Source organism: Salvelinus fontinalis, chromosome 13, assembly GCF_029448725.1.
Source record: "Salvelinus fontinalis isolate EN_2023a chromosome 13, ASM2944872v1, whole genome shotgun sequence".
NCBI lineage: Eukaryota > Metazoa > Chordata > Actinopteri > Salmoniformes > Salmonidae > Salvelinus > Salvelinus fontinalis.
The window spans coordinates 52,695,770-52,709,956 of record NC_074677.1 but is presented as its reverse complement, the minus strand read 5'-3'; the positions used below and the strand labels follow the sequence as shown (position 1 = coordinate 52,709,956).

The following is a 14,187-nucleotide window of genomic DNA, read 5'->3' as shown; positions in this document are numbered from 1 at the left end:
CACCAAATTAAAGCTACACATGTTGTGTGTTCAAAAAGGATTTACGGGGGAAAGCACGCCAAACAATTATGTTAGCTCAGTACATAGCCACAGAAAAACACAGCCATTTTCCCAGCAAAAGATAGTAGTAACAAAAACCAGAAATAGAGATAAAATGAATCACTAACCTTTGAACATCTTCATCAGATGACAATCATATGACATCATGTTACACAATACATTTATGTTTTGTTCGATAATGTGCATATTTATATCCACAAATCTTGGCCATGTTCAGAAATGCCTGCAAAATATCCGGAGTAATTAGAGAGAGCCACATCAAATAACAGAAATACTCATCATAAACTTTGATGAAAGATACATGTTTTACATATAATTAAAGATACACTTGTTCCTAATGCAACCGCAACCACTTTACGTAAAAAGCATACCATGCAATAATCTGAGACGGCGCTCAGATGTAACAACATTTCTCCGCCATGTTGGAGTCAACAGATATGAAATTACATCATAAATATTCCCTTACCTTTGATTATCTTCATCAGAATGCAGTGCCAGGAATCCTAGTTCCACAATAAATCATTGTTTTGTTCGATAATGTCCATTACTTATGTCCAATTAGATAATTTTGCTAGCATGTGCAGTACACGTGTCCAAACGCTCGCGCAGTTGCAGGCAAACGTCGGACGAAAACTTAAAAAAGTTATGTTCCAGGTCGAATAAACTGGTCAAACTTAGTAGAGAATCAATCTTCAGGATGTTGTTATCCTTTATATCCAATAAGGTTCCAACCGGAGAATTATTTTCAGTCTCTATAAGTAATGGAACGCAAGACGATATAATGAGGAAAACGCGTGACCAAGAACTGGCAATCTGCCAGACCACTGACTCATTCCCCTCCCATCCGGTCCCACAACACAGCATAAGCTTCATTCCACGTTCTACTGACTGGTGACATCTAGTGGAAGGCGTATGAAGTGCAAACAGATCCATATATTACAGGGAATTGAATAGGCGATGACTTTAACAATGACCACTCTCAGAATTTTCACTTCCTGTTTGTTTTTTTTGTTTTTTTTTCAGGTTTTTGCCTGCCATATGAGTTCTGTTATACTCACAGACATCATTCAAACAGTTTTAGAAACTTCAGAGTGTTTTCTATCCAATAGTAATAATAATATGCATATATTTGCATGTGAGACAGAGAAGGAGGCAGTTCACTATGGGCACGAAATTCATCCAAAAGTGAAAATGCTGCCCCCCATACCAAAGAAGGCTATTCACCTATAAGTGAATTTGTATAATACTTTTGGTATCAGTTAAAATCCAAACTGCTGGAGTACAGAGCCAAAACAACAACAAAAATGTGTCACTGTCCCAATACTTCTGAAGATCACTGTGTGTTGAAATCTATTCCTGTTGCCATCACAATCCTCATGCAATTCCATGGAAAACCCTTGATGCATACACTGAATGTGGGCTACAAGCTTTTTCTTTTTATCTGGGGGGGGGAAAAATCATGATTAGAAACTGTTGGTTGTATTATCCACACCCCGCCCTCCCCTGGCTCCAGTTTGTAGGTTACTGAAAGATTTCAGCGACCTCAGATAAGAAGATTACAGAGGAATTAACGTCATTCCTTTGTCATTATATGAATATATTGATATTTGATTTTAATCAGAGGGAGTGGAGAGAGGAGGGCAGGAACAACAGGATGTGCCCTGAGTAGCATAGAAACACGAGTCAGAGGAACTGGCACTAGGGCACGGGCAGGCGAAAACACAAGCTGGGGGAACATTTTGTGGCACTGGAGCCGATCATTGGATGCTTGGATCAACGTGCAGCGTGTAACAGAGGGTTGGATAACACAGATCTTTCAGAGCTCTGCATGTGTTTTTGGTGAGGTGTATATGGTTGCTGCTGGGATATGGATGGGCCGCCGGACGGGGACAGTCGTGGCGTCCCACTGACCTGGAGGATTTCTGGGAGATAGACTCAAGACGCAGTGGGAGCACCTCCTGGTTGCTTCTGCTCTTCCAGCCTCAGACATGAACCTGGTGCTCCTGGCCTTCAGGCTGATGTGCCTGGCCTGGCTGTGGCCTGTAACACTACTCAACGGCAGCCACCAACCCAACAAGAGGAGGCACAAGGACGTGTACCTTGGAGAGAACAGCAAGAACCAACATGGAGGGTGAGCCAGAGTTTAGGGGTGCGGTCCTACTGGAGTTGTGTTATGTTCTTGTCAAGGGATCAGTTTGCTTATCTGTTCTGTTTGGTTTGAAACTGGTTTGTGTTTAGTTCTGGTAGAAAGTTACATTTGGTAATACACACACCACAGGATGTTACTGTTCTGTTGATCTGTTTTCTGATTGATATGGTTCAAAGGTTATTTTGGAGAGATGTATTGTTCATCACATAGTACTATTCATGGATTGTTGGTATTAATCTAATCTTTATGAATTCAAGAAAAAAATTGAATATTGATGGTGAATTTACCATGGTGGCATGCGTGATCTCCAATGTGTGCTGGGACGGATGACATTACAGCAGTGCATTCTGGATAAAGGGCAGGTGAGGTGACCACGGGGGCTTAGAGGTAATGTCAGGGAAGCTGTGTTTTGGTGGGGGCACCCCGTAAGAGAAAAGCAGTAGTTTGTGGGTAATGATAGGGGGGAGTGGTGTTAATAAGGGGTTGGACTGTACACTTGAGTATCATTTGCAATAATAGGGAAGATGATTGTGTTTGGGTGGTATGGGAATGATTTGTTAGAGCAGACATGTTTATGTCTTATGAAAATGAGAATATCAGTTTACCGAAGTTTATCGTATGAGGCTATTTAGAAACTTTGCGAGGGATGATGCAGAGTGTGTTGTCAACCAAATTGGAGGTATTCATTATGTCCTTTGACCCAGACTAACTGTTATGTGCGAGCTTTGGGAAATCTATATAATCTCCCAGGACCAATTATTGAACCATCATAGCACTGACTCAGTTCGCTGCTAAATCATTAGTGAAGAGCTCTCACGTCACGTATACTCTTATTTTTGGTTTTAATCAGATGGTTAAAGTGCAGTTAATTATTCTCAACAGCAAAAACCCCAGAGCAGATGTTGCTTCCTTTAGTGTGTGTGTGCGCGTTTGTGCACGTGCGCGTGCCATTTGGTGTGAGTGTGTATTTCTTAGGAAATAAAACATCTGATATGCTGATCTGTGTCCTCTTTGCGCCGCAGACGAATAGACTTTAAGATGAAAAAGTCTGACAGCACCAAGTCCCTGCTAATTAAATCTGAACAGCTGCTCCGTATCGAGGACCATGACTTTGCAATGCGGCCTGGCTTTGGAGGTAAGACCACCCACCCAATATCTTTTGGCCTGGTGGGCAATTGACATATTTTCATGTGGATGAACTATGATAATGTGCGGTTTGGATGTGACTGGGTGTGTGTGTGCTTTTTCCCACCACGTGTTGGGTTGGACTCATTAATTAAGCCTTAATGGGGAAAATCAAGGGTCATTATCAGAGAGAGGGAAGAGGAAAGAGAGGGGGGGGGGGTAATAGAGCTCTACCTACCATCATTTGTTACAGATATAGAATCATAGTCCATAACGTGCCACAGAGTTTAGGTTCTTTAAGAGGCAGCATTTGACGCTAGCTTATATTCTCTCTCCTGGAACAGAATGTAGGTTATAGTGTCATCTTTGATAACACCCCACCCCCACCCCAAAAAAGTCACTGACCCAGATTGTCTGCAGAGCCTAGCAGACAATGACAGCCTGAGGCCGAGTACACAGATGTTTTTAGAACTAGAGTAATCTGGATTATGGGCCACGCTTTCTGAAACAATACCAAATGCTGCATCTTATTGGAAAGTCCAGAACAGCAAAGAGTTCCATGCATACAGTACTACAGCAGTGTGTTCATTGGGTGATGATCAGACAGTTTTAGATTTAAGCAATAAGGCCCGATGGGGTGTGGTATATGGCCAATATAACACGGCTAAGGGCTGTTCTTATGCACAACGCAACGCGGAGTGCCTGGATTTTGTATTTGTATTCATTAAGGATCCCCATTAGATGCTGCCAAGGCATCTACTCTTCGTGGGGTCCAGCAACATTAAGGCAGTTATATACAATTCAAAATATTCCGTGACATTCCATTTCATAACCCTTTTCACAACACATTAAGTGTGTTCCCTCAGGCCTCTACACTACTGGATACAGCCCTTAGCCGTGGTATATTACCACAGACCCCAAGGTGCCTTATTGCTATTATAAACTGGTTACCAACGTAATTAGAGCAGTAAAAAGGAATGTTTCGTCATACCCGTGGTATACAGTCTGATATACCATGGCTTTCAGCCAATCAGCGTTCAGGGCTCAAACCACCCAGTGTATAATGAACTATTGATCACGTTTATGAATGCTTGCATGTGTGTCAGTGTGTGGGGTCCCACTGTAAATCAACTGTCATTGAAACATGTATTTACATAACATTCTACGTCGTAGGCAGTACTAATGACTGTTTAGGTACATATTTGTAAATCTAGTGTGATGCCATGTTATGGATTTCTGTCCATTTGTGTTTCCATTTGGACGTTTTCTATTCCGAACTATCCCTGTGCGTTGTCTGTGTTTGTGTCTGTGTGGTCTAAGCGACGTGGGGTTGATTGAGGCAGATAATCCCTGCAACATTGAAATTAAATTGGGCAGGTCACAGACAACGGTAGATTTGGTGGAATTGAAATTAAGGACAGCTGAAGAACCCTTTTTTTTAGCTATTTCTGGACTGGTCACATGATCAGGAAATCCTCCTGACCAAGGCTGTGATTACAGATGGCTGTGACTTGATTGTAGATTAATGCAATAGGTATTATACGATTAGGATTTATGAAGGAAAGGAGATAAGGAGAGAAAAGGCCTTCATGAGATTGGTGACACGGCATCTCTTGCGTCCCTGAGAGAGGAGAAGGCTGTGTCTGTCTGGAGGGGAGGTGTGGGACTACTGGTGTGTCTTTGACGTTGTGTGGGATCCCATTAGCCTGCAGCTGTGTTTAGCATGAAGAGTGATGTCATGACCCTGCATCTACATGGAAATGGACAGGATAATCACAACATAGGGCTTAGCTGATGTAGTCCTTCAACACCACAGCCTCCAGTGGGACCACAGGGTTTCAGGATGTCCTTTGAGACCCAGCATAGCGCCAAGATCCTCTGTGAAACCATTGTTTGGGGGTTTCTCTTATTGATTACCTGTCTGTCTTAACTTTATAGTGTTTGGGTTGATTTACAAATATTTAGGTCTTAAAGAGGTTATTTAAATTGAAAAGAAACCTGGTGTAAGTAAGACCACATGCAGACCGATGAGATGATATATGGGTGATAGGTCTTAGGCTAATCAAAACCAGTGAGGCTGGGTGATAAAATATATCGTTACCAGGCTGAGTCAGACATTCTAAGGCCTTGCTTCATGACTACCATATGACTATGACACGCCTAAAGCCTAACATTCAATGTGCTTGCCCTGTCAGGGTAGACGTATGAAATCTCAAGCTGTTTACTGATTCGGGCTGTTTCTTCACCCCTGTAGGGGCAGCTATTCCTGTGGGCATAGACGTGCAGGTGGAAAGCATTGACAGTATATCTGAAGTCAACATGGTAAGTGTCTATAAGGATCTTAAATGGTGTATGTGTGTGTGTTTGACTAACACACTGCCATTCATGCTCTCTCTCATACTGGAACCCCGTTCCACTCTATTGGCCCCAATGTAATGTCGGGGCGTAACAATCAAAACATATATTGATTTTGAAGCTAGAATACTTAGTTGCTACATTTTGTTTTTTTATACCTGTTAATTCTTGAAAAATATAACTTATAAATGCCTCATAAGCTTAGTCATACTGTCATACCCCGTCAGAACCCAGAATAATACGTTGTTTTACTCCAATGTTTGTAAACAATGTAAATGTAAGCAAACACTATATAGCCTCCAAACACGTTTCAAACTATAATTTTGATATCATGGATGGTCAGTCCTTGCGTCCCTTTCAGAGTGGTCACATTTCTCCACGCCCCTCCCTCAGCTTTTTACCAAAACAGAGGCAGGATGACCCCTTTGTTGTTATGTTATTGTTTCCACGATGTTCTAAACTCGAACTTTAATGGATCATTGATGTTCTGGTCACAATTAACACTAGCACTGTAAACACTATTAACCTGCATGATCCTGTCGCTCGTCACCCTATATACAAAGAATCTGGGCGAACCATTATTGAGTCTTACTGCCGTCATTGCGCAATTACACACGTTTTGATTATGTGATCGTTTGTCCATTGGACCTGAGCTTTGGTGTGTTTGTGCAGGACTTCACCATGACTCTGTACCTGAGACACTACTGGCAGGACGATCGGCTGGCCTTTCCTTCCAGCAGCAAAAAGAGCCGGACATTTGACGCTCGGCTGGTGAAGAAGATCTGGGTGCCGGACGTGTTCTTTGTCCACTCCAAACGTTCCTTCATTCATGACACGACCATGGAGAACATCATGTTGAGGGTGTACCCTGACGGCAACATTCTCTACAGTGTCAGGTACACGGAGGATGGCCCTCCTTTAACACAGGGACCATAAGGCCTTTAGCATGTACTATTCTATAGCATTGGTGCTTTGTACACATAAGAAACACGGGGGGGTAGACCATCTTGTGTCTTTCAGCCTACAATATCAACAAGAAAAGAGGAAGTGCGTCGCCTATCACAGAGAGTTCTGATCTCTCTGCAGAACACGTTATGTTGCCACGGTATGTTTTCTGCAACTGCTGTATCATTAACTAGGCCCTGTGTTTCAGGATCACTGTGACTGCTCTTTGCGCCATGGACTTCAGTAGCTTTCCTTTGGACACACAGAAATGCTCTCTGGAACTGGAGAGCTGTGAGTATAAAACAATAAGGCTATGTGGTTGCCCTGGGTGTAATGCCATGTACGTCCTCACATATACCGAACATATGTCTACGTACAACACAATAGGCACGTAATATGGTAGCATTGACCCTCCTCTTTTCATATAGGTTAAACAACATTCAAAAGTCGGGGTCAGGTCAGTTTGTGTCTCTAATGCATGTCTTTTTGATGCAGGATTTATAAGAATGTATAAGCTCCTGATAAGGAGCAGCAGCTACAGTTAAATTGAAGTCGGTCGTTTCTCATCAGAGACATTCTATCACACTGACGTTGCAATTGTCATGATTGTGTTAAACCCAACCTCAGGAGGCAGTGCACCTTACCCAGATTAGAACACAGACACACAGACAAACAGACAGACACACGCACAGACACACACAAATGATCGGCAAACGAGCACGCACGCACACACACACACACACATACACACAGAAAGCATGGGTCTGGTCTCAGACGAGAGGTGGTAGTAGTGAATCTCAGTGTCTCCACTCCTCTGAGGGACCTAGCCCATGATTCTTCTAAGAGAGGCCACATGAAGGAGTCACCTTCTCCCCCTGTTCTCTCCTCTCTTGAAGATGCGTACAATGAGAACGACCTCATGCTCTACTGGAAGAACGGGAACGATTCATTAAGGACTGATGAGATCGTTCTCTCACAGTTTTTTATTGAAGAATTCCACCCTTCCTACGGGCTTGCCTTCTACAGCAGCACGGGTATGTGTGCTTGTTTTGTAGCCTGGTGCATAGGGGCCTACGGTGCTGTTTCTCTGTCCTACTCCGCAGTCCAACTCCTCCTTATTATTACGTAAAACGTCTCTGTAAGATCCAAAGCCAACACCCCAAACCCTCCTGCTTCTGATTCCACTCTGACAGCCTGAGGACAGGGAGAGGTTAGGAGATTTTCCTCCACAGAGTGTCAGTGTGGAATCCTGCACAACTCTCAGTAGTTCTAGTGTCCATTACATCATAGCCATGTGATGTCCCATGTGACTATAATTTTGACTAGATACCCTCCTGTGTTTCATAATGATCTCTAATTACCCAGAAGGATGGTGAGTAAACTGTTCCACCAAAAACGAGATATCAGAGCCCTTCTCTCGCTCTCTCTCTCGCTCTCTCTTGCTCTCTCTCTCTCAGGTTGGTATAACAGGCTCTACATAAACTTCATCCTCAGGAGGCACATCTTCTTCTTCATGCTGCAGACCTATTTCCCCACCATGCTGATGGTGATGCTCTCCTGGGTGTCCTTCTGGATTGACAGGAGGGCTGTGCCTGCCAGAGTGTCACTGGGTACAGTACTGATACTCTCACTAGTATGTGGAGTTTTGAGGGGGATCTCCATAAAATAATCAAAGCTTAAAGACTGAGCAGAGACAGATCACAAAGCCATCATTTTCTGTACAACATACTTGATTCATCTCCAGAAAGTAAAGTGGGTGGTGAGGCTTTACCTTTCTCAGCCATGTCACATCTCTGTGATTACTGTAAGGTGAAAGGGGGGGGAGGGTTGTGTAACAATTTCCTGTTGTGTTCCTTTTATGTGGGCGAGTGAATGTGAGCCTGCTGCTTTGACAGTCAGAGCAGAACTGCTCAGAGACTCATTAACCCAGAGAGAGGACAACTGAAACTGAGTCAGTGACAAAGCGTTTCAGTTCTGCGCATGACTAAAGTCACCTGTACCAGGCGTGGTCCCTGTGTGTGCATGTGTGTCAGAGCTTGTTTGTGTACTTGTGTAGGAAAGAAAGAGAAAAGGGGAGGGCGAGGGAAGAGCAACAGAGAGCGAGATAAAAGGAGAAAGTAAATGCTGCACTCAGATTTGTGAATAGATGTTGACTTTGCTAATGCAGCAGGGTGTGTGTGTGTGTGTGAGGGGGGTGGGGTGGGGGGTGGGGGGGTGGAGTGGAGTTTGCTGGGAGTACGGCAGGTCGCTGGAGGATCATGATGCCGTAACAAAGGCTGGCCTTATTTCACTCTGCAACACTCTGTACAACATACTTGTTCTACAGTACTTGCTGTAGAATTATGTAGTAAACTGTAGTATAGTGTAAAATACTATGCTACATACTACCTACGTATCCTTCGATCATGTGTAGTACTTACTATATAATGTTGTAGTAGAATACTATTGTAAATACTACAGTATTATCCCCTCCAAAACACTGTACTAAATACTACGGTAATGTCCTCAAAAACACTACACTTCTTTAACTAAAGTAAATACTACAATATTGAATTTGCATATACCCTGCCTATTCCCCTCCGCCATATCACAATTTGTGCCAGCCATAAGTACATGCCAAGTATAGACCATAGATTGTGTTCCATACACGTTATAAAAAAGAGCAGAAGCGCTGAACTATTCGTTCAGACTCCAATCCTACCTACAGGTTATGGAAAATGTGCTCTTTCAGTATTTTTCCACTAGGTTTCCTCAAGGAGAAAGTCCACACTTCTATGGCAAAGATAATAACACAAAAACACTACAGTAAATACTACAGTCCACAAAAACATATTTTAAGTTGAATGTCACATTAGTTTTGTTCTTAATTGAATTGCCTGGATAAATAAAGGTTAAATAAATAAAATGATTTGCTTGTAAGATTGCCTTAACTTTAGGCTCTTTTCTTTATTAGAAAAGTAATATTGAATTGTCTTTGGTTGACACCACAACCAAATATCAACATTTATATGTGTCTACTACTTGGATAGTTCCATCTGAGCCAGCCGTGGCCCAGCGTCGTCTGGGTTAGGGGTGGGTTTGGCCAGCCGGGATGTTCTTGTCCCATTAAGCTCTAGCGACTCCTTGTGGCGGGCCAGGTGCCTGCAAGCTGAATTCGGTCGCCAGTTGTATGGTGTTTCCTCCATCACTTTGGTGCGGCTGGCTTCCGGGTTAAGCGAGCAGTGTGTCAAGAAACAGTGCAGCTTGGCAGGGTCGTGTTTCGGAGGACGCATGGTTCTCGACCTTCGCCTCTCCCAAGTCTGTACGGGAGTTACAGTGATGGGACAAGACTGTAACTATCAATTGGATATCACGAAATTGTGGAGAAAAAGTTTGCTGTAGATATAGATCAATTCTCCCAGCTTACGTATTTTTTTTATATTGGATTTAACGTTAAAGGTCTGACGTTGTTTCAAAGATACAAATTCAACCTATTTTATACAAGGTTTGTCTATGTTGACATAGTCCTGTATTTTTGAATATCAGCCTCAAAACAAAAGTTGATGCCTTTTTTCCAATCCAATGTATATTTAACGTAGATTCCACGTCACGATACATTTACAAATGACGTTGGAACAGCGTTTATTCAACCGGTTTGTGCCCAGTGGGATGTAGCTGCTACACGGTTTTCTATAGCCCTTGTTTGACTTTCCATCCATCTATGCTTAACCCCCACACAGCTAATTATTTTCCATGCATTTGCCCCACCCTCTTTTCATCATCAAAGGTCGAAAGGTTGTGGTGGTAAAAGAAGGCTTTAAAAAAAACGGATTGATCAAGATGTATACCTTCTCAACTTAATACTCAACTAATCTCCCTTTTTTTTCTCCCCCCCCTCCAGGTATCACAACAGTTCTGACCATGTCCACCATCATCACAGGCGTGTCAGCCTCCATGCCTCAGGTGTCTTATGTAAAAGCTGTGGACATCTACCTGTGGGCCAGCTTTCTGTTCGTCTTCCTGTCCGTCATTGAGTACGCCGCTGTCAACTACTTCACCACGGTGGAGGAGATGAAGAAGCTCAAGGGGGGAAAGGTCACTGAAACTTATAGAGTATGGGGTCAAATAAGTCACAGTTGGGTTCTTGTAAATTGGTGTATTATAAAATATGGAATATACCCATGCTACCACAATGTCAAAGCCACAATAATGGCACCAAATTAGGCTGTGACACTAACTATGTCTGTATCTCCCCCTACTGGTCTTAATGTGTTCCACTGTCAGAAAATCATGTACCATAAACTCCCTCCTCTCTCCACAGATCCCTGCAGATTTCAATGCCACTCAAACTATGGCTTTTGACGGATGTTACCATGACAATGACATTGATCTGACACCCTTCCCAGAGCTCCTCAGCACCCCCAACACAGAGCGGAGTCAGACGGCCACGTCGAGGAACTCTGCTGCAGAGCCCCCACCCACAGAGGGCACCAGGCTACGACGCAAAAAATCCATCAAACACAACCTCAGCTTCATCATGAGTAACAGCTACATGATTGACTCCTACTCCAGAGTCGTCTTCCCCATGACTTACCTGATGTTCAACATCATCTACTGGAGCCTGTACTCATGAGTGTGTACTCTACTAATAAAGATGGACAGAACTACACTGCAGAACTACACTGCAGAACTACACTAGAGAACTATACTGCAGAACTACACCGCAGAACTACTCTGAAAAACCATACTAGAAAACAATACTACAGAACCATACTACATAACCATACTAGAGAACCATACTAGAGAACTATATTCCATAACCATACTAGATAACTACACTACAGAACTATACTACAGAACTACACTGCATAACTATACTAGAAAACTATACTACATAACTATACTACAGAACTACACTGCATGCCTACACTACATAACTATACTACAGAACTACACTGCGTAACTACCCTGCATAGCTATACTACAGAACTATACTACAGAACTATACTACAGAACTACACTGCATAACTATACTAGAAAACTATACTACATAACTATACTACAGAACTACACTGCATACCTACACTACATAACTATACTACAGAGCTACACTGCATAACTATACTAGAAAACTATACTACATAACTATACTACAGAACTACACTGCATACCTACACTACATAGCTTTACTACATACCTATACTACAGAACTACACTGCATAACTATACTAGAAAACTATGCTACATAACTATACTACGGAACTACACTGCATACCTACACCACATAGCTATGCTACATAACTACACTGCGTAACTACACTACATAGCTATACTACAGAACTACACTGCATACCTACACTACATAACTATACTACAGAGCTACACTGCATAACTATACTAGAAAACTATACTACATAACTATACTACAGAACTACACTGCATACCTACACTACATAGCTATACTACATACCTATACTACAGAACTACACTGCGTAACTACACTACATAGCTATACCACAGAAGTATATTGCAGAATTATACTACCATACATCATCTAATAGGTTATTCACACTGACAACAGCATCAGCATCTAGCCGTTGTATTCTGCCACCCATTGGATTATGACCTTATCCATTGGTGTCTACCAGAGTGTATTGTGGGAGTTTTGGACAGTCAAGCCCAACTGAAGAAAAGAGACTATTGAGTAAACCTGATTTTTATTAGAAATCTGGGTTCAGGTGGGAAGTTGGTGGTACTGTTCATTGGAGTGTTTCTATTGTAATTAGGGTTGCATACTGGTAATTTACCAAAATTGCCAGATTAATTAACAGGTAATCTATGGCAAAGGTAACTTTGGTAATTTATACTTGAATAACTTTTGAAAAAATGTATTCATACGTAATAATCATTCTTTATATATGTGTCCATATTGTCCATTAATTTCTAGTGGATAGACTATGGTTCGAGAGAAAATCGATTTAAAAAATGTAAAAAGCATCTAATCAACCAATGACATTATTTTCAATTAACTCTGAAACTCTTCCAACTATTGACTTTTTCACAACTGCAACCAGTTTGGCGCCCAAAAATGTACAAGTACATATTGAAATAGTAAAATAAATAAAAGTGTGTGAAGAAAATATAAAGGATATTTGATGCTGAAACTCTCATATTAAACACCAATGGTATTCATTAAGTTGCTGGTTTATATTTAGGATAATGTTTTACAGATTTGTATAATGTTAGAATCATCTTATTTGAGTATTTTAAATGTTTTACATGTGATAAGGCCACACAGATGGCCAGAGATAATGACAGACACCTGTGGTAATCTGAAGTACCCGAAAGGACCACCAGATGTCTTGCGATAAATTACATTTAATCCTTTAAAAAGTTACTACAAAAATTCTGGTAGTTTAAAGGTCAACTTTGAAAGTTTCCAGTAATATACTCTCCGTTTGCAACCCTAACTGTAATGGACAGTTGTTTTTTGTCCACTGGTTTATACATTTAGTTAATGTGAGTAGTATGAATTTAAATGTGCATGAAATGAATGTATACATGCATGTGTCTGTCAAATCAGTGAATATAAGTAAAATATACTATATCATATTAGCTTAAAATAAAACATTTATTTTAATTTATACATTTGTTATTGGTGAAATTATACATTCATTATTGTAATGCCTTTAAAAAATGAACATACAGTACCAGTCAAAGGTTTGGACACACCTACTCATTCAAAGGTTTTTCTTTATTTTTACTATTTTCTACATTGTAGAATAATAGTGAAGACATCAAAACTATGAAATAACACATAAGGAATCATGTAGTAACCAAAAAAAGAGTTAAACAAAATCTAAATATATTTTATATTTCAGATTCTTCAAAGTAGCCACCCTTTGCCTTGATGACAGCTTTGCACACTCTTGGCATTCTCTCAACCAGCTTCATACGGTAGTCACCTGGAATGTGTGTGTCCAAGCTTTGACTGGTACTGTACATCTCATGAAAATATCTTGATTCTAAATAGAGTATAAAAGAGCTAAATCTTAAAAATGAAAACAGATAGTGACACAGTGTTGGTATTAGCTTATTTTTGTATATTTTTTTATTTAACCTTCATTTAACTTACGTGTCTGAAGAATGCAGAGAAAAACAATGAAGTATGTAGAATGCGGTCAAAGGATGCACCTCACCAGGGTCTATGAGTGTTTTTTTTTTCTGTGCTAGATACCCTTTCAGTACATGCATTATTCACAATCATAGGTACCAGCCCAGGCAAGTTCATGATAGTATTGCCAGGTCAACCAGATGGAATCCATGAGCATGCTAGCTCTTTGGTGATGTCCCATCTCTTCAGTGTGATCTGTCACACCTTTCCGTTAAACTACAAAATGCAACACTAACATGCAACTATTTCATATATTCTTCAAAACTATTATGAAACACACCGTGTCACATAAGTCCCTTCCCCCACCAGCCTACCTGGAGGCCTCTATTCAATCCGTATCGCAGAAGTTCAGCGTCACAGCGTGATTGAAATTTAAAGGCAACGTTCCCGCATTAGCCAA

The 14,187-nt window shown here is 41.3% G+C and overlaps 1 protein-coding gene across 1 annotated transcript; it reads left to right on the top strand.

Annotated features, from left to right (window-relative positions):
• Nucleotides 1-1,707: 1,707 nt before the first annotated feature.
• On the top strand, nt 1,708-13,193 carry LOC129868987 (gamma-aminobutyric acid receptor subunit rho-3-like). The gene is made up of 9 exons (XM_055943397.1): nt 1,708-2,191; nt 3,232-3,344; nt 5,589-5,656; nt 6,362-6,585; nt 6,843-6,925; nt 7,531-7,668; nt 8,092-8,244; nt 10,515-10,708; nt 10,935-13,193. Exons 1-9 carry the CDS (start codon nt 2,049-2,051, stop codon nt 11,244-11,246), a joined length of 1,428 nt encoding a protein of 475 aa, XP_055799372.1. The 5' UTR covers nt 1,708-2,048; the 3' UTR covers nt 11,247-13,193.
• The last annotated feature ends 994 nt before the right edge of the window (nt 13,194-14,187 follow it).